The 21,193-nt window shown below is 40.2% G+C and overlaps 1 protein-coding gene across 3 annotated transcripts in view; it reads right to left on the bottom strand.

Annotated features, from left to right (window-relative positions):
• The window catches only part of CP (ceruloplasmin), a 74,832-nt gene that overhangs the window by 22,506 nt on the left and 31,133 nt on the right, over window positions 1–21,193 (bottom strand). For all 3 annotated transcript variants that reach the window (XM_030873262.3, XM_030873264.2, XM_060298501.1), the window contains exons 10-14: window positions 7,758–7,908; window positions 5,436–5,648; window positions 4,411–4,618; window positions 2,758–2,897; window positions 1,543–1,671 (exon numbers count right to left, since the gene is read on the bottom strand). In XM_030873262.3, coding sequence (XP_030729122.2) covers window positions 1,543–1,671; window positions 2,758–2,897; window positions 4,411–4,618; window positions 5,436–5,648; window positions 7,758–7,908 — 841 coding nt within the window. The remainder of the gene's footprint in view (window positions 1–1,542; window positions 1,672–2,757; window positions 2,898–4,410; window positions 4,619–5,435; window positions 5,649–7,757; window positions 7,909–21,193) is intronic.

Here is a 21,193-nt window from a genome sequence, read left to right as displayed (position 1 = left end):
AGCCCTGGGCCTGTCCTTGACTCTTGCCCTAACAACCAACCTTTCAGCAGGTCCTTTTAGCACCACCTTTAAAATGGAACCAGAATACAATTCACCACTTCAGCTGCTTCTACCCTGGTACAAGTCTTACTAATTCTTTACCCAGATTATTGCGATAGTCCCCTAACTGAGCCTTGATTTCTGCCCTTGTCCCCTACAGTCACTTTTTCACACACCAACCCCTGGGCTGCGGGCCGGTACCTGTCCGCGGCCTGTTAGGAACTGGGCCGCACAGCAGGAGGTGGGCAGCGGGCAAGCAAGTGAAGCTTCATCTGCCGCCCCCCATCGCTCCCCACTGCTCACATTACCCCCTGAACAGTCCCCCTCCACCGCCCCACTGTCTGTGGAAAAATCATCTTCCACGAAACCGGTCCCCGGTGCCAAAAAGGCTGGGGACTGCCGCTTTAAAAAGTGCTCATCGGATCATCACTGTCCAGCTCAAACTCTCACATGGGATTTCAGAATGAAATGTAAGGTCGTAACCATGGCCTCTGATGTCCCCCTCCCTCCTACCGCATCCGGCTCCCTGACCTGCCTAGATCTCATCTCCTCACATTGTGCCCCCGTTTGCTCTGCTCTGGCCTTTGGCCATTCCTCAGACACACCAAGTCCACTTCCATCTCAGGACCTAGAATGCTCTCCCTCTACAACTCCCTGAGGCTCATTACTACTCATCATTTAGGTGTCTTCACCAGTGGCACCTCAAAGAAGCCCTCCTGACCAACCCCCTACCTAAAATAACACCCTTTTACTTACTTTCTCTCATCTGCCTTAATCTTTTTCATAGCACTTTCTACAATTTGATATTATATCTATATTTATTTACTGTTTATCTTGGAAGAATGTGAGGGTAATGAAGCCAGGGCCTCTTATTTCTATTCCCTTATACTGACAAGACCAACTCTCTAGAGTAATTTATTTTTTCTCACTTGATATACTTTGAGAACTGCTAAATTACTGAGAAATGGTCCTTTCCTAGAAGCCAACTTTCCAACGAATAGAAGAAAAATATAGCTTTTATTAAAGAAAATACACATTTATGTATTTAATCTATTGCACTTATTACTCTGTATTAATTAAAGAGACATTTACTGAGTTCCTAGTCCATGCCAGATATTGGGCTAGATTCGAGGGATTTGAAATTCTAAGTGGCAGCATCTGCCCTTAGGACCCTGTCTTTGGATACAGGCATGGAAACTTTCAGCCACATGATAGATGCTGTCTGGGATGTGTTCTAGCTGAGCCTGGGGAGATCATCTCTGCTGACTCAACCTTGAGTATGTGAGCGTGTTCAGTACCATCAGATTTTGTTCTTTACAGTTCTGTGGATTTTTTTTTTTTTGGTATGTGCATGTAGGCATATATCACACAGCCGCATCTCTGTGTGTGCCCTCTCAACCACCTGCTTCTTCACTCTCTCTAGACGCACTCACGTGGATAACAGGTGTTTGTGGAAAGGCTGTAACGTCTATTAAAATGTACCCCTCCCCACACTGTGAATACCTGGTGCGGTTGGAGTCACTGTAGAACTCTCCGTTTTCACCCCATGGGCGTGTATTGAGTAGGACCTTGTGGCCATGTTTTTAAAGATAATATTAACTTTGTCTCCAACATCTGCATGAAGTTGTGGACCTGGCAAGAGTGAAAAGGAAGACTGGCTTATATAGCTATCAGATTGGAAGCTCTAACTCAGTAATAAAAGCAAAGATCAGGTAACTTTTTTTATCGTTAAGGATGTGGTCTTTGTCGTGTCCCCCCTGCCGCCTCGCTTCATGCTGTAGTACTCTTGGATCGATACCCGGTCCCAGAGGATTCAGGATAAAAACACTGGTTATGGCTGTCTCTAAAGATGGAGACTATGGGTGCATCTCTCATCAAGAGTCCTAGGGGAGGTTCTGGCCTGAAAGTTCTAGACCTTCCTGTGAATTAAGGACAGTACTGCCTTTGAAAGGATGGGTGGGGCTACCCGACCCGTTCCTACCCTCTAGCCAATTTTAGCTTGTCTCCTGCCTGAGAGAATTTCTGTGACCCAAAAACAATGCCACTCTCCCTTGGGTGTCTTACTCCAGGAACGGAGGATAAGAAAGCCCCAGGGAATTCTGTTAGTGTAGGAACACAGTGGGCTTGGGAATGGCTTCCCCTTCACTTGATGATTTTAAAGAAAATTCCCAAGACCAGTATTGGTGGAGTTCTTAGACATTCTGTCTTAAAGTGATTCCTGAAAAATTGAAGTCAACTTTTCCCCAGCTTGTGCACCATAAAACTTTTCCCTTTTCCTTATTTCCTTGTTTATATGTATACTTCTTCTTAAAGTTGATCATTTACATCTTAATTTTAAAAGTAAATAGCTATGATTTTTTGGGGGGGGAGTAGTAGAATAACAGGGAGAACTTGGTTAAGAATTTCAGTAGAAAGTAATTTCTAGCAATTTCATCAAAAATAAAGGCATCAATTTGATAAACACCAAATATATATAATTGCATTAGTACATGGGATATTATACATTGTTTCTGATAGAAGTAAGTAATATTTTCTTATGCCATATTTTTAGAAAATATAGGCTTCTCATTTTATTAAATAGATTTTGTTTTTCATTTTTATTTGAATAATGTTAATAAATGAACCAAGAAAATGAAGCCCATAGACATGGACTGACTCTCACCGCATGGATTACCACATCACCAACCCACACCCGATGAACTGGAGCTAGGGCAGTACCTAGAATTCCCAGGTGTTCTTCTTCAGGTTTTCTCTCCCCAGGAACTTGGAATGTGCTGTCAGTGAATCGCCGATACACAACTTTCTTGTACTTTGAGCCTATGTAAAATTCTTCCTTATCTAAAAATGCATTTGAAAGACTTAAAACACATACACACACACACACACACACACACACACACACACACATACACACACACGACTAAGGTTAGTATTTGTCTTAAGGAAAGTGGAAGTTGAGTTTTAAATTTTGAACAAAAATATATTTTTATTTAATTATGCTAGTTTTTAATATCACTGTCCCATTTGAGCAAGAAAGAATAAGACTTTATCAATAGACAGGTGTTGTAGAAATTGTACCTAGCTAGGAGTGGAGTCATCGGAGTCCTGGCCCTGACTCTGTCACTAGCTAAAATGATGTCTAGCTGGTCATTGCCTGTCAGAGCCTTAGTTTCTTCATCCCTAAAATGAGGTATTCAAGGGGATTCCCTGGCAGTCCAGTGGTTAGGACGCTGCATTTTCACTGTGAGGGCCCAGGTTCAATCCCTGGTCGGGGAACTAAGATCCTGCAAACCACGCAGCATGACAAAAAAAAAAAAAAGAGGTATTCAATGAGGTCATCTCTAAGTTTTCTATATGGCTCTAAAATGTTATGAGTCCAGATTTCATCAATGAAGTGTTCTCTGCTTACTGCAGTATTTCTGGTCTATAGGAACAGAAATGGCCTTTTTATCCAGCCATTCCCTGATCTAAAGCTTTCATTGACTCCTAACAGCTCTGCATACTTTTAACAGTTCTATCCCAATCATTGAAATAAACTTTCACTCCCTTACAGCACAAATCACACTCACCATGGCTGTCAAACTGACCAGCTAACCACCTGCCTTGCTGTAGGTTACCAGTCATGTTGTGCACTCCAGATCTGAACATAAGCCTACCCTGATCTCTCAAATCATATCCCCAAAGGGTTAGTGCATAATGGGAGATGGGAGAGGGGAGAGTGCTTGGCAAAGTATAAAAGAGCTACACCTGGAAGTGTCAGGTGATGCTGCACTAAATGTATTGTTTCTGAAGCTCCAATAACCATCCTTTACTTATATTTGTTCACTGACCTCACTTTTACATTTCCACAGCATACATGTTATTGGTGGTTTTTGAAGCATATTATCCTGTAAGTTCTTAGAGAGCAGAGACCATATCTGCTGTAGTGCCCTCAAGAATTTAAAATATTCTTCCATATATAATAAATAGTTTTAAGAATGTGAAATAACTGATTACTAGACTCATAATGAAATATCTGGACTAAAGATAAGCAACGAATAGTTGGTAAAGAAAATTATTTTAGCTCTGAATGTAGGCATTAATTTTGGTTTTAGTTTGAAAATCTGACAAGGGCACATGAGTATGAGAAGAGAGTCTAATAGAAAACAATAAGATGAGTAACTGCAAAGAATCAAATGAGATCAATGAAAATTTTCCTGTGAGAAAATTGAGAGAAGCAGAAATGAATGAGGAGGGTCCCTAGGAAGAATTTTGTTGTTGTTTTTGTTGTTATTGTTTAATGCAACTGTTCGTTGGTTTTTAATTTAGCATAATTCTTACTACTGAAAGAGAAAGCTAAAAAAAATTGGGAATCGGAATCTGGAGAATTACTTTAGTTCTTGTAAATGATGCAGCTCCTTTTCCCATTTCCTACTTGGGGAATAATCCCATTCCACCTCCACCGCTGCGATGTAGTAGGTCCTTTCTCCCAGGTAGTGGTATGAATTCTCAGATGGCTGCCTGCACTGGTTCACAGTGTATTTTTGTTTCATGCCACCTGTGTAGTGGTCAGTTGTGAGGCACTCAACATCAAAAGTCCCTGGAATGGTAAATAAAAAGGCAGTTCACCTCCTCCGAGTATTTTTACCCACCTTTCCCTATCAGTCATCAGCCCCTTTCCCTTCCCTATTTTTCTTCATAGTACTTATAACCACTTGATATACGCATTAATATACTTGCTTGTTGTCTGTCTCCCTGCATTAGAATTTCATCTCCATGAAAGCAGATACTTGATATATCTCTTTTGCTCACTGTTGTATTTACATTTGCCTAATAAAGGAAAGGTGACACTGAACATGTCCTGCGTTTCAGTGGCATCTTATGAACCAAATAAAGCCTGAGGCAAGTTAGCATATTTTCATGTTTTGGTTAAAATTCTTTTTTGTTTTAGTGTTTTACTCATTCAGAGACAGTTCTGTCAGTGTCTCTGAATTTGCATGGCTAGAGTTCTAATATAGCCTATTCAATTGTAGACAACTAATAAGCCAACACTACATCTAGGGGACAAAAAGTTTAGATGCAAAGCCTTTGTGGGAGTCATTCCCTTTCTAGTCTGATTTGCCAGCTATCTTTAAAGGCCCATAATTGAAAAGGAGACCATCTTGAGGATTTGACTAGGTTGAAATGGGAGAAACCTCAGTACACTTTTGTCACTCCCTTCCCTCCCCCCAACAAACAGGAAATGGACCTCTCTGGCATATACTTAGCTGACAATAGCCCAGACATATCTTCCAAGGGAAGGAAGAGTAGTTGGGAGGCTTGGAGAAGGGATGAGCTTATCCTCCAACACTGAATTTTAAACTGAAACCACACGAATCGATCCAACAGAAACTTGTCTTGACTTTAAAGGAATATACCTTCCGTGTCAGGCTGCATGAAGAGCCTCAGACTTGTTTGAGGGAAGAGGTTTGCTGTGTCTCTCCTTTCTCCTCTTGACAGATAAGTGTTTCCTGAAAAGTATATCCCGTGTACATCAACCTCATTTCCAGCACTGAATAAATACCACACAACTGAATCTCCTTGGCACATGTTGAGACCAGGCTGATTCCCGTACATGAATCCATTCATGGCTGTAAAGGTTGGGAAATGATATTTTGAAAGTGGTTTAATCTTACGTCCTACTTCATGACAACCTCCCAGACTTTCCAGAGCCAACTGGGTTTATTTAATTTTTAAAAGACCCATTCAGGCCTGCCCACCCCTTTATGTCTCAGGAGTGTCTCTGCAACTCCTTGCTGTACCCAGCACTTCCAGGCAGGCCTGGGCTGAAAGACGTAGAGCTGAATGCAGGGTTCTTGAAGTTCTGGGCCCTGGGAATCTCACTGTTCCTCCCAGCGAGTCACTTCTCAGTTCTCTCAAGGGCCGTATTTGTGAGCACCAAAATGGGTGGATAATAACAGCTCTTCCAGGGCACTGTAGGCTGGGAATGTGTTTGTTGCTCTAGATGGAAAATTCTCTGATTCATCTTGAATAACAGGGAAGAGTATATGCAGGAAGTTTCCTCTCACTGCTCTTTTTTTATTTTATAACTCTACCATCCAGTTTGATAGATCCTTTTATTTATTTATTTATTTTTGGTTGCGTTGGGTCTTCGTTGCTGCGCATGGGCTTTAGTTGCAACGAGCGGGGGCTACTCTTTGTTGCAGTGCGCGGGCTTCTCATTGCAGTGGCTTCTCTTGTTGTGGACCATGGGCTGTAGGCGTGCAGACTTCAGCAGTTGTGGCACGCGGGCTCAGTAGTTGTGGCTCACGGGCTCTAGAGCACAGGCTCAGTAGTTGTGGCACACGGGCTTAGCTGCTCTGTGGCATGTGGGATTCTCCCGGACCAGGCCTCGAACCCGTGTCCCCTGCATTGGCAGTCAGATTCTTAACCACTGCACCACCAGGGAAGTTCCTCACTGCTATTTTTAATAGATAATATTCTTGACTCCTCCAAAATCAAAAGAAGTATTTTAAAGATTGTGGGTGGTGTAACTATTATCAATTCAATTTAAAAAACAACATCAGTTTGTAATACAACTTTACTTTTTTTCCTTCTAGTTATAGTGATTTTCATATGTTGTCCATTAGTGGCGTGGACATTATGATCAATCAGCTTGCTATCTCTAAACTCTAACTGTATTTTATTTATTTTTTTAAAAATTTTATTTCTTAACAGCTTTATTGAAATACAATTCACATACCATATAAGTCAACCATTTGTTTATTTATTTTTGGCAATGCCCTCGGCATGTGAGATCTTAGTTCGCCTGCCAGGGATTGAACCTGTGCCCTCTGCAGTGGAAGCATGGAGTCTTAACCACTGGACCGCCAGGGAAGTCCTTCTAACTGTATTTTAGAATTACACTAGAAGTTAATCTGATGCTGTTTCAATTAAATAAAAGTCTCTGGAGGTTGTCCTGAGGATTTAAAAAATAGTTTTAATAGTTTGTTAAAATCCTAGGGGATTCTTACATGTAGTCAAGGATGAGAATCATTGAAGTTCTTGACAGCAGAGATCATAAAAGGAGCCTGTCATTATTAAGCCATAGATGAGAAAAGCATCTAATCCAATTGCTCTCAAATTTAAGCATAAATCAGAACAACCTGGAGGATATGTTAAACAGATTTCTAGCCCCACACCCAAAGTTTCTGATTCAGTAGGTCAGGGATGGAGCCCAAGAACTTGCATTCCTAACAAGTACCTGGGTGATGCTGAGGTGGCTGACCCAGGGACCACATTTTAAGGACCATGCATCTAATTGGCATATATTATATGTTTTATTATTTTGAATTAAGTGAAACGAAGATTCAATTGACTTACATGTTAAATAATCAACAGTACTACCCTTAGAGCACTATGGTATTTAATCATTTATTGAAAATTAATCAATGGGCAAAGCTATTAGTATTTTGGTTTAATTAAAAGCATTACAGGGCTTCCCTGGTGGCGCAGTGGTTGAGAGTCCGCCTGCCAATGCAGGGGACATGGGTTCGTGCCCCAGTCTGGGAAGATCCCACATGCCGCGGAGCAGCTGGGCCCGTGAGCGATGGCCGCTGAGCCTGCGTGTCCGGAGCCTGTGCTCTGCAACGGGAGAGGCCACAACAGTGAGAGGCCCGCATACAGCAAAAAAAAAAAAAAAAAGCATTACATGTGCAGCACTGAAATAACTTGATATTGGTGGATGATACAGTACTTACAGTGCATCTTATTAGATTCCTGAAAGTCTTCATTTTCCTTATCCACCTGATCAGGTGCTGTTGTAAACATTCTAATATTATCATCCAGGAGTAAACTCTCATTCTCATCAAACACTGTAGGAAACAAATAGAACTCCTTGTCTACATCCTTCTGTAAATCAAAACAAGAACAGTGAGGTGAAGACAGAATAAGTAAAGCAGAAAGACTTCCATATATACAATACTATTTATGCACAAACATGCTAAAGGAAGGACAAGAACTGAAGTTTCCATTCCTGTTTGAGAATGGAGCTCACAATATACTCCTGTTGACCACCAGAATTTTGATTGGTATCTGCGTAGTAGATTTTTGGCTCAACACAATAATCTAAGCCTCTCTCTGCACTTAAAAGTTCTGACTCTCCTCTCCCTACCTTTCTGCCAGCTCTGCCAGTTTCACTTGAACCCACCCCCAAATTGTTAAAATGGGGCATTTAATTGTGAAAATGGCGCAGGGGGTTTGTGCTTGTGCTAGAAATTAGGGAAGGTGCTATTCACAGTCATGAAAGCTCAAAGAATTCCTCTAAAGCAGAGCACGTGGAAGCAGATACATCTTAAGTGCAGAAATAGCCTGCAAGTGAATTGGAACAAGAATTCACACACAGATTGGTTCAAGATGGCGGAGTAGAAGGACGTGCTCTCACTCCCTCTTGCGAGAGCACCAGAATCACAACTAACTGCTGAACAATCATCAACAGGAAGACACTGGAACTCACCAAAAAGGATACCCCACAACCAAAGGTAAAGGAGAAGCCACAGTGAGACGGTAGGAGAGGCGCGATCACAATAAAATCAAATCCCGTAACTGGTGGGTGGGTGACTCACAAACTGGAGAACACTTATGCCACAGAAGTCCACACACTGGAGTGAAGGTTCTGAGCCCCACGTCAGGCTTCCGAACCTGGGGGTCTGGCAAAGGGAGGAGGAATGCCTAAAATCAGACTTTGAATGCTAGTGGGATTTGATTACAGGACTTCGACAGGACTGGGGGAAACAAAGACTCTACACTTGGAGGGCACACACAAAGTAGTGTGTGCATTGGGACACAGGGGAAGGAGCAGTGACCCCATAGAAGACTGAACCAGACATACCTGCTAGTGCTGGAGGGTCTCCTGCAGAGGCGTGTGGTGGCTGTGTCTCACCGTGAGGACAAGGACACTGGCAGCAAAAGTTCTGGGAAGTACTCCTTGGCGTGAGCCCTCCCAGAGTCTGCCATTAATCCCACCAAAGAGCCCAGGTAGGCTCCAGTGTTGGGTTGCCTCAGGCCTAACAACCAACAGGGAGGGAACCCAGCCCACCCATCAGCAGTCAAGTGGATTAAAGTTTTACGGAACTCTGCCCACCAGAGCAACACCCAGCTCTACCCACCACCAGTCCCTCCCATCAGGAAACTTGCTCAAGCCTCTTAGCTAGCCTCATCCACCAGAGGGCAGACAGCAGAAGCAAGAAGAACTATAATCCTACAGCATGTGGAACAAAAACCACACTCACAGAAAGATAGACAAGATGAAAAGGCAGAGGGCTATGTACCAGATGAAGAAACAAGAAAAAACAACTAAATGAAGTGGAGATAGGCAACCTTCCAGAAAAAGAATTCAGAATAATGATAGTGAAGATGATCCAGGACCTCGGAAAAAGAATGGAGGCAAAGATCGAGAAGGTGCAAGAAGTGTTTAACTAAGACCTAGAAGAATTAAAGAACAAAAAAACAGAGATGAACAATACAATAACTGAAATGAAAGTACACTGGAAGTAATCAATAGAAGAATAACTGAGGCAGAAGAACGGATAAATGACCTAGAAGACAGAATGGTGGAATTCACTGCTGCTGAACAGAATAAAGAAAAAAGAATTTAAAAAAATGAAGACACCTAAGAGACCTCTGGGACAGCATTAAACACAACAATATTCACATTATAGGGGTCCCAGAAGGAGAAGAGAGAGAGAAAGGACCCGACAAAATATTTGAAGAGAGTATAGTCAAAAACTTCCCTAACATGGGAAAGGAAATAGTCACCCAAGTCCAGGAAGCGCAGAGAGTCCTATACAGGATAAACCTGTATTTATATTATTATAAATATATATGCAACCAACATAGGAGCACCTCAATACATAGGCAACTGCTAACAGCTATAAAAGAGGAAATCGACAGTAGCACAATAATAGTGGGAGACTTTAACACCTCACTTACACCAATGACAGATCATCCAGACAGAAAATTAATAAGGAAACACAAGCTTTAAATGACACAGTAGACCAGATAGATTTAATTGATATTTATAGGACATCCATCCGAAAACAGCAGATTACACTTTCTTCTCAAGTGCACGTGGAACATTCTCCAGGATAGATCACATCTTGGGTCACAAATCAAGACTCAAGAAAACTGAAATCATATCAAGCATCTTTTCTGACCACAACGCTATGAGATTAGAAACCAATTACAGGGAAAAAAACATAAAAAACACAAACACATGGAGGCTAAACAATACGTTACCAAATAACCAAGAGATCACTGAAGAAATCAAAGAGGAAATCAAAAAAATACCTAGAGACAAAGGACAATGAAAACACAAAGACCCAAAACCTATGGGATGCAGCAGAAGAAGTTCTAAGAGGGAAGTTTATAGCAATCCAAGCCTACCTCAGGAAACAAGAAAAATCTCAAATAAACGATCTAACCTACACCTAAAGGAACTAGAGAAGGAAGAACAAACAAAACCCAAAGTTAGCAGAAGGAAAGAAATTACAAAGATCAGAGCAGAAATAAATGAAATAGAAACAAGGAAAACAAAAGCAAAGATCAATAAAACTAAAAGCTGGTTCTTTGAGAAGATAAACACAATTGATAAACCATTAGCCAGACTCATCAAGGCAAAAAGGGAGAAGACTTAAATCAATAGAATTACAAATGAAAAAGGAGAAGTAACAGCTGACACTGCAGAAATACAAAGGATCATGAGAGATTACTACAAGTAACTCTATGCCAATAAAATGGACAACCTGGAAGAAATGGACAAATTCTTAGAAAAGCACAACCTTCCTAGACTGAACCAGGAAGAAATGCAAAATATAAACAGACCAATCACAAGTGCTGAAATTGAGACTGCAATTAAAAATCTTCCAACACACAAAAGCCCAGGACCAGATGGCTTCACAGGAGAATTCTATCAAACATTTAGGGAAGAGCTAACACCTATCCTCAAACTCTTCCAAAATATAGCAGAGGGAGGAACACTCTCAAACTCATTCTATGAGGCCACCATCACCCTGATACCAAAACCAGACAAAGATGTCACAAAGAAAAAAACTACAGGCCAATATCACTGAGGAACATAGATGCAAAACTCCTCAACAAAATACTAGCAAACGGAATCCAACAACACATTAAAAGGATCATACACCATGATCAAGTGACATTTATCTCAGGGATGCAAGGATTCTTCAAAATACGAAAATCAATCAGTGTGATACACCATATTAAAAAACTGAAGAATAAAAACCATATGATCATCTCAATAGATGCAGAAAAAGCTTTAGACAAAATTCAACACCCATTTATGATAAAAACCCACCAGAAAGTGGGCATAGAGGGAACCTATCTCAACATAATAAAGGCCATATATGACAAACCCACAGCAAACATTGTTCTCAATGGCGAAAAACTGAAAGCATTTCCTCTAAGATCAGGAACAAGACAAGGATGTCCACGCTAACCACTGTTATTCAACTTAGTTTTAGAAGTCCTAGCCACGGCAATCAGAGAAGAAAAAGAAATAAAAGGAATACAAATTGGAAAAGAAGTAAAACTGTCACTGTTTGCAGATGATATGATACTATACATAGAGAATCCTAAAGATGCCACCAGAAAGCTACTAGAGCTAATCAATGAATTTGGTAAAGTTGCAGGAATCAAAATTAATGCACAGAAATCTCTTGCATTCCTATACACTAATGATGAAAAATCTGAAAGAGAAATTAAAGAAACAATCCCATTTACCACTGCAACAAAAAGAATAAAATTCCTAGGAATAAACCTACCTAGGGAGACAAAATACCTGTATGCAGAAAACTATAAGACACTGCTGAATGAAATTAAAGATGATACAAACAGACGGAGAGATATACCATGTTCTTGGATTGGAAGAATCAATATTGTGAAAATGACTATACTACCTAAAGCAATCTACAGATTCAGTGCAATCCCTATCAAATTACCAATGGCATTTTTTACAGAACTAGAACAAAAAATCTTAAAATTTGTATGGAGACACAAAAGACCCCAAATAGCCAAAGCAGTCTTGAAGGATAAAAACGGAGCTGGAGGAATCAGACTCCCTGACTTCAGACTATACTACAGTAATCTACAGTAGTATAGTAGATATACAATAGCCAGTAAAGCTACAGTAATCAAGACAATATGGTACTGGCACAAAAACAGAAATATAGGTCAATGGAACAGGATAGAAAGCCCAGAGATAAACCCACGCACCTATGGTCAACTAATCTGTGACAGAGGAGGATATACAATGGAGAAAAGGATATACAGTGGAGAAAAGGATATACAGTGGAGAAAAGACAGTCTCTTCAATAAGTCGTGCTGGGAAAACTGGACAGCTACATGTAAAAGAATGAAATTAGAACACTACCTAACACCATACACAGAAATAAACTCAAAATGGATTAGAGACCTAAATGTAAGACCGGACACTATAAAACTCTTAGAGGAAAAACACACTTTGACATAAATCACAGCAAGATCTTTTTTGATCCACCTCCTAGAGTAATGGAAATAAAAACAAAAATAAATAAATGGGTCATAAGGAAGCTTAAAACCTTTTGCAAAGCAAAGGAAACTACAAACAAGATGAAAAGACAACCCTCAGAATGGGAGAAAATATTTGCAAACGAATCAATGGACAAAGGATTAACCTCCCAAATATATAAACATCTGCAGTTCAATATTAAAAAAATAAACAATCCAATCAAAAAATGGGCAGAAGACCTAAATAGACATTTCTCCAAAGAAGACATACAGAAGACCAAGAAGCACATGAAAAGCTGCTCAACATCACTAATTATTAGAGAAATGCAAATCAAAACTACAATGAGGTATCACCTCACACCAGTTAGAATAGGCATCATCAGAAAATCTGCAAACAACAGATGCTGCAGAGGGTGTGGAGAAAAGGGAACCCTCTTGTACTGTTGGTGGGAATGTAAATTGATACAGCCACTATGGAGAACTGTATGGATGTCCCATAAAAAACTAAAAATAGAATTACCATATGACCCAGCAATCCTACTACTGGGCATATACCCTGAGAAAACCATAATTCTAAAAGACACATGCACCCCAATGTTCATTGCAGCACTATTTACAATAGCCGGGTCATGGAAGCAACCTAAATGGCCATCAACAGATGAGTGGTTAAAGAAGATGTGGTACACATATACAATGGAATATTACTCAGCCATAAAAAGGAACGAATTTGGGTCATTTGTAGAGACCTGGATGAATCTAGAGACTGTCATACAGAGTGAAGTAAGTCAGAAAAAGAAAAACAAATATCGTATATTATTGCATACATGTGGAACCTCGAAAAATGGTACACATGAACTGGTTTGCAGGGCAGAAATTGAGACACAGATGTAGAGCACAAACGTATGCACACCAAGGGGGGAAAGCCACAGAGGGGTCGGGGTGGTGATGAGATGAATTGGGAGATTGGGATTGACATATATACACTAATATGTTTAAAATGGATAAGTAATAAGAACGCTTTGTATGAAAAGATAAAATTCAAAAATTACAAAAATAGAAAAAGAATTCACTCAATCTCCAGCCATCTGGACATTCTCACTTCCCCTTCCCCTATCCTTGGTGAAAAATAAGGAAGCAGAAACACTATCTGGTCTATGGAATGATTCAGTAGTTGACACGAAGGCAATTGGTCTAAAGAATCAAAGCATATGAATCCCTGAGGAAAACTTATTCTCTTAAAGAAGAGAAAACTTGAGAGATTATTGCATATCTTTTTCCTGAGATCATTTTTTTGGATGAAAAACATGCTTATAAAATTTTAAAAATCCAACTAACCTGAAGGTTAGATCCTGCAGACAACTGAATCACTGATGCAGATGGTCTTAAGAAAGCTCCCATAAGTCAGAAGAAAAGATTCAAAGATGAAAAATATATACCTAGTAATGATTTTAGAGAGAAGTTATAAAAGGGTGAGACATAATAATAATAAATAATGGTGGAAATATTCACCACTATAAAGGGAAAAGACTAGAGTATTCAGATTCAAAAACCTCACTGAAAACAAGACAAAATTAGTAATATAGTATACCTAAAAATGTACTGGTAAAAATTTTGGATTTCAGAGAGACAAATTTCTACAATAATCCATTTTAAAAGTTACCATGAACATTGGACTCCTCTAGTACAATAAATGTCAGAGGAAATTAGAGTAGCAATTACATTTTTTGGGGAAAAGATTATGATTGAAAAATTCTATACAGGCAAAGCACAACAAAGTGACATTTTCAGATGTGTCAGGATTCCAGCAGGGAACTTCTATAATCACTGACATGCTGACCTGCAGAGAAAACTTCAGTAAAAATTTTACAGGTCACATTTCCAATTATAATGCAACAAAACTGAAAATTACTCATAAAATGACTAAAAGTAAAAAAAAAAAAATCATATTTTGTCCAAATAACTCAGATCAAAGAAGAAACAAAATTGAATTTCTAAGAATTTAGTAAGTAATGTCCATGAGAACACTACAAGTCATAATGTATGGAATATAATTAAACATATAAACTGAGAGTCTGAAATGTTTATTTTAAGCAAAGCCAAATAAAAATAAATATTGTAAATATCTGAAAATTTTAGAAAAATACAAAGAAATGAGTTAATAAAAGCAAAAGAAATTTACAAAAATGTAAAGGTATTAAAATTCTTCCCAATTTATTTAATGCAGATAGTACAACTATGATATATCACTAAAAAAGCACACAGAATCTAAACTAATATTACTTATAACTTAGATGAGAAATTCTAAATAAAACACCATCAAATTCAACACAGAAATATATTTTAAAAAAACACATGCTCAAAGTAATAGTTTTTTCCCCAGAACTGCAAGGATGGTTCAATAGGAAATTCTTAATGTACTTGGTCACACTTATTGGTCAAAGGAGAAAAGATAGGTAATAATTCAAGGAAATCTAAAAATAATTTTTTATAAAATTTGACATTCTGGCAGTAGCTGTTCCTTTTGTGTTTCCCTCAGAGTTTTGCAAGGCTGCCTCTTTAAAATTTAGATCTCACCTCAAATAATACTTCCACATTATCTAAACTTTAATTTCTATTCACTATCACATTACCCTGTTTTGTTTTTTTAAAACACATATCACTTTCTGAGGTTATTTTTATTTTTTCTTTTTTTTTTCTTTATTTTTTCTTTATTTTTTTTAACATCTTTATTGGAGTATAATTGCTTTACAATGGTATGTTAGTTTCAGCTTCACAACAAAATGAATCAGTTATATATATACATATATTCCCATATCTCTTCCCGCTTGCGTCTCCCTCCCTCCCACCCTCCCTATCCCACCCCTCCAGGCGGTCACAAAGCACCGAGCTGATCTCCCTGTGCTATGCGGCTGCTTCCCACTAGCTATCTACCTTACGTTTGGTAGTGTATTTTTTCTGTTTGCTTATCTCCTCTCCTTTCCATGCCATCACTCCCTTTGCCCCTTCCTTTCTGCTACACCACACATTAGAATATAAACTCTATTAGAGCAGGTCTTATTTACCAATGAATTCTGTGCCTAGCACAGTACTTTTTTTTATTTTTGGTTTTTCTTTTTTTTTTTTTTTGAGCAGCTCAAGTGATTTTAAACAGAAAACACAGTGCCAGTAAACCAGAAATAGAATAAAAAGTAACAACTAATAGCCAATGTCATATTTAGTGGTAAAATAATAGAGATATTTTCATTAATCTCAGACACTAAACAAGCTACTATTTAACTTACTCTGAATATTTTATCCAATCTGAAGCCACATGGCTAATACATGAAAAAACCAGGATGAGGACTTTTTTTTTTTTTTTTCTGGCTGCACCTTGCAGCGTGTGGGATCTTAGCTCTCTGACCAGGGATCAAACCTGCACTCCCTGTATTGGAAGGGCAGAGTCTTAACCACTGGACTGCCAGGAAGGTCCTCAGGATGAGGACTTTTAATAGTTCCTGTAGACCTTCCTATGTTGTGACTCTCATTTGACAAATGAAGAAAACAAAATATGTAGAGAAAAAACCTCACATTTTAAATCTCAACTCACTGAGTCTCAGCTCCTCTTCTGTAAAAATGGGGCTAACAATACTTAGCCTCTTGGGTTGCTGTGAAGGTTAAATGAAGTAAAATGTGCAAAAGTGCCTAAACGGAGTTCAATAAACATTAGTCTCCTTTTATTCCTTTCCAAGGTAAGCACAAGATAAAATAATGGAATTTAAAGGTAGAAAACCAGGGACTTCCCTTGTGGTCCAGTGGTTAAGAATACGCCTTCCAATGCAGGGGACACGGGTTTGATCCCTGGTCGGAGAACTAAGATCCCACATGCGGTGGGGCAACTAAGCCCGTGCCACAACTATTGAGCCTGCACTCTCTGGAGCCCGTGCACCACAACCAGAGAAGCTCACGCATCACAATGAAGAGCCCATGCACCACAACAAAAGATCCCACATGCCGCAACAAAGATCCCACGTGCCACGACTAAGACCCAATGCAGCCAAATAAATAAATAAAATTTTTAAATTGTAAAAATCTTTTTAAAAAAAGGTAGAAAACCATTTTTTTCAGTAACATATTTAAAAATTTTAAATGATGGCATTACCATTTATAATAGACAAATAAAAATAAAATATCTAGGCATACACTTAAAAAAATCCAAAACCTATATAAGGGGAACTATAAAATACTCCTGAAAAACACAAAAGTAGACTTGAACAAGTGGAAAGACATATGTTCTTGTGCAGGGTTACTCAACTTTATAATAACGGCTGTTTTTCCTAATTTAATTTGTATATTTGAGACAATCCCAATAAAACACTCTCAGGATTTTTTTTTTCTGGAGCCAAGTAAGTTTTTACAAGGTTCATTAGAAAGAATAAATAAGCAAAAATGGCCATTAAAATGATGAAAAAAGTGCCTTGAGGTATGGCTACAAGTCATTTAAACACATTATAGAGGCTCTGTAATTATAATAGTATGGTATTGGTGCATGAATAGATAGAGAACAATGGAATAGAATAGAAAATCAAGAAATGGACTCAATTGTGTATGAAAATTTAGTATCTGATAAAGGGGAGCATTTAAATCAATGGGCTAAAGTGTGACTTTTTTAAAAAAAATTTATTTATTTAGGCTGCATCAAGTCTTAGTTGTGGCAAGCAGGACCTTCATTGCCACGTGCAGGACCTTTGTTGTGACCAGCGGGCTCTTAGTTGCAGTGTATGGGATCTTTAGTTGTGGCATATATGTGGGATCTAGTTCCCTGACCAGGGATCGAGCCCAGGCCCCTGCATTGGGAGTGTGGGGTCTTAGCCACTAGACCACCAGAGAAGTCCCCTAAAGTGTGACTTTTTAATAAATGGTGTTGAGATAACTGGATAGCCATTTAGAAAAAGATAAATTTGATCTATTCCTTAACTGTACACCAGCATAAATTCTAAGTGGAACAGAGACTTAAAAGTGAAAAATGAAACCTTACAAGTACTTGAAGGCAGAATGGGTGAATTCCTTTATAACCTGAGAGTTGTGAAAACTTTCTTTAACTATGACTTGGAATCCATTAACAATAAAGGAAAAGATGATAGAAATAAAAATTTCACATGGTAAACAACAACATCCATAAGCAAAGTATAAAGGCAAATGATAAACTAAGATAAAAAATATTTACAGCTAATATCTCAAACAAAGACTTTCTATAACTAATATATAGAAAGCTTCTAAATCAGTGAAGAAAAATAACCTTATAGAAAAATGGGATAAGGTTATGAACAATTCATGGAAAAGAAGTGAATATAGTTCTTAATGATTTGAAAAAATGTTCAACAACTATAATAAGTGAAACACAAATTAAAATTACAGAGGTACTGTTTATGTCTTTTCAGACTGGTAAAAATCCCCAAATTTGGCAATACACTTATGAACTGTGGAAAACAGATAATCCAATCTCATACTTGGTGGGAGTATAAAATGGTACAATTCCTATGGAAGGGAATTTGGAAATATCTAGCAAAAGAGTACATGTGTTTATCCTTTGCCCCACCAGAACCAGATTTATCCCAAAGACATGTTGTCAAAATACAAAGAGACATATGAACAAGGCTACCTGTAACAAATGTATTTGTAAGAGCAAAGACTGGAAAGAGCGGAAACACCTGCCAAATAGTGGACCGATTGTATAAACTGAGGCATGTCTACACCAGGGAGTAATATCCACTGTAAAAAAGAATGAGGGACAGATACACCAGAAATACATCTACGCGTGGAACAACTCCTACGGAGCATCTACTGAACGCTGGCAGAAGACCTCAGACCTCCCAAAAGGCAAGGAACCCCCCACGTACCTGGTTAGGGCAAAAGAAAAAACTAAACAGAGACAAAAAGATAGGGACGGGTCCTGCACCAGCGGGAGAGAGCTGTGAAGGAGGAAAAGTGTCCACACACTAGGAAGCCCCTTCGCGGGTGGAGACTTCGGGAGGCGGAGTGGGGGAGCTTGGGAGCCGCGGAGGAGAGCACAGCAACAGGGGTGCGGAGGGCAAAGCGGACAGATTCCAGCGCAGAGGATCGGGCCGACCGGCACTCACCAGCCGAGAGGCTTGTCTGCTCGCCCGCTAGGGCGGGGGGGACTGGGAGCTGAGGCTCCGGCTTTTGTCGGAGCGCCGGGAGAGGACTGAGGTTGGCGGCGTGAACACAGCCTGCAGGGCGTTGGTGCGCCGCGGCTGGCCGGGAGAGAGTCCGGGGAGGGGTCTGGACCTGCCGAAGAGGGAAGAGACTTTTACGTCCCTCTTTGTTTCCTGGTGTGCGAGGAGGGGGATTAAGAGCGCTGCTTGGGAGGGCTCCGGGGACGGGGCGCGAGCCACGGCTGGGAGGGCGGAGCCCAGAGACGGACATGGGACGCTGAGGCCGCTGCTGCCGCCGCCAGGAGGCCTGTGTGCGAGCACAGGTCACTAGCCACACGCCCTTCCGGGGAGCCTGTGCAGCCCGCCACTGCCGGGGTCCCGGGATCCAGGGACGGCTCCCCCGGGAGAGCGCTCGGCGCGCCTCAGGCTGCAACGTCTCGCCGGCCTCTGCCGCTGCAGGCCCGCCCCGCACTCCGTGACCCTCCCTACCCCGCGGCCTGGGTGAGCCAGAGCCTCCGAATCAGCGGCTCCTTTAACCCCGTCCTGTCTGAGCAAAGAACAGACGCCCTCCGGCGACCTACACGCACAGGTGGGGCCAAATCCAAAGCTGAGCCCCTGGGAACTGTGAGAACAAAGAAGAGAAAGGGAAATCTCTCCCAGCAGCCTCAGAAGCAGCGGATTAAAGCTCCACAATCAACTTGATATACCCTGCATCTGTGGAATACCTGAATAGACAACGAATCATCCCAAATTAAGGAGCCCTGTGGATGAAAGGCTCTTGGTGCTGCAGCCAGGAGTCAGTGCTGTGCCTCTGAGGTGGGAGAGCCAACTTCAGGACACTGGTCCACAAGAGGCCTCCCAGCTGCACATAATATCAAACAGCAAAAATCTCCGAGAGATCTCCATCCCAACGCCAGCACCCAGCTTCACTCAACGACCAGCAAGCTACAGTGCTGGACATCCTATGCCAAACAACTAGCAAGACAGGAACACAACCCCACCCATTAGCAGAGAGGCTGCCCAAAATCATCATAAGTCTACAGACACCCCAAAACACACCACCAGACGTGGACCTGCCCACCAGAAAGACAAGATCCAGCCTCATCCACCAGAACACAGGCACTAGTACCCTCCACCAGGAAGCCTACACAACCCACTGAACCAACCTTAGCCACTGGGGACAGACACAAAAAACAACAGGAACTACGAACCTTCAGCCTGCAAAAAAGGAGACCCCAAACACAGTAAGATAAGCAAAATGAAAAGACAGAAAAACACACAGCAGATGAAGGAGCAAGATAAAAACCCACCAGACCTAACAAATGAAGAGGAAATAGGCAGTCTACCTGAAAAAGAATTCAGAATAATGATAGTAAGGTTGATCCGAAATCTTGGAGATAGAATGGACAATAGAATGGACAAACTGCAAGAATCAGTTAACAAGGACCTAGAAGAACTAAAGATGAAACAAGCAACGATGAACAACACAATAAATGAAATTAAAAGTACTCTAGATGGGATCAATAGCAGAATAACTGAGGCAGAAGAACGGATAAGTGACCTGGAAGATAAAATAGTGGAAATAACTACTGCAGAGCAGAATAAAGAAAAAAGAATGAAAAGAACTGAGGACAGTCTCAGAGACCTCTGGGACAACATTAAACGCACCAACATTCGAATTATAGGGGTTCCAGAAGAAGAAGAGAAAAAGAAAGGGACTGAGAAAATATTTGAAGAGATTATAGTTGAAAACTTCCCTAATATAGGAAAGGAAATAGTTAATCAAGTCCAGGAAGCACAGAGAGTCCCATACAGGATAAATCCAAGGAGAAATACGCCAAGACACATATTAATCAAACTGTCAAAAATTAAATACAAAGAAAACATATTAAAAGCAGCAAGGGAAAAACAACAAATAACACACAAGGGAATCCCCATAAGGTTAACAACTGATCTTTCAGCAGAAACTCTGCAAGCCAGAAGGGAGTGGCAGGACATATTGAAAGTGTTGAAGGAGAAAAACCTGCAACCAAGATTACTCTACCCAGCAAGGATCTCATTCAGATTTGATGGAGAAATTAAAACCTTTACAGACAAGCAAAAGCTGAGAGAGTTCAGCACCACCAAACCAGCTCTACAAGAACTGCTAAAGGAACTTCTCTAGGCAAGAAACACAAAAGAAGGAAAGGACCTACAATAACAAACCCAAAACAATTAAGAAAATGGGAATAGGAACACACATATCGATAATTACCTTAAATGTAAATGGACTAAATGCTCCCACCAAAAGACACAGATTGGCTGAATGGATACAAAAACAAGACCCATATATTTGCTGTCTACAAGAGACCCACTTCAGACCTAGAGACACATACAGACTGAAAGTAAGGGGATGGAAAAAGGTATTTCATGCAAATGGAAACCAAAAGAAAGCTGGAGTAGCAATTCTCATATCAGACAAAATAGACTTTAAAACAAAG

This window comes from Globicephala melas, chromosome 4 (assembly GCF_963455315.2).
Source record: "Globicephala melas chromosome 4, mGloMel1.2, whole genome shotgun sequence".
NCBI lineage: Eukaryota > Metazoa > Chordata > Mammalia > Artiodactyla > Delphinidae > Globicephala > Globicephala melas.
Note: the sequence above shows the minus strand (reverse complement) of the source record. Positions and strands in the feature narration are given on the sequence as shown.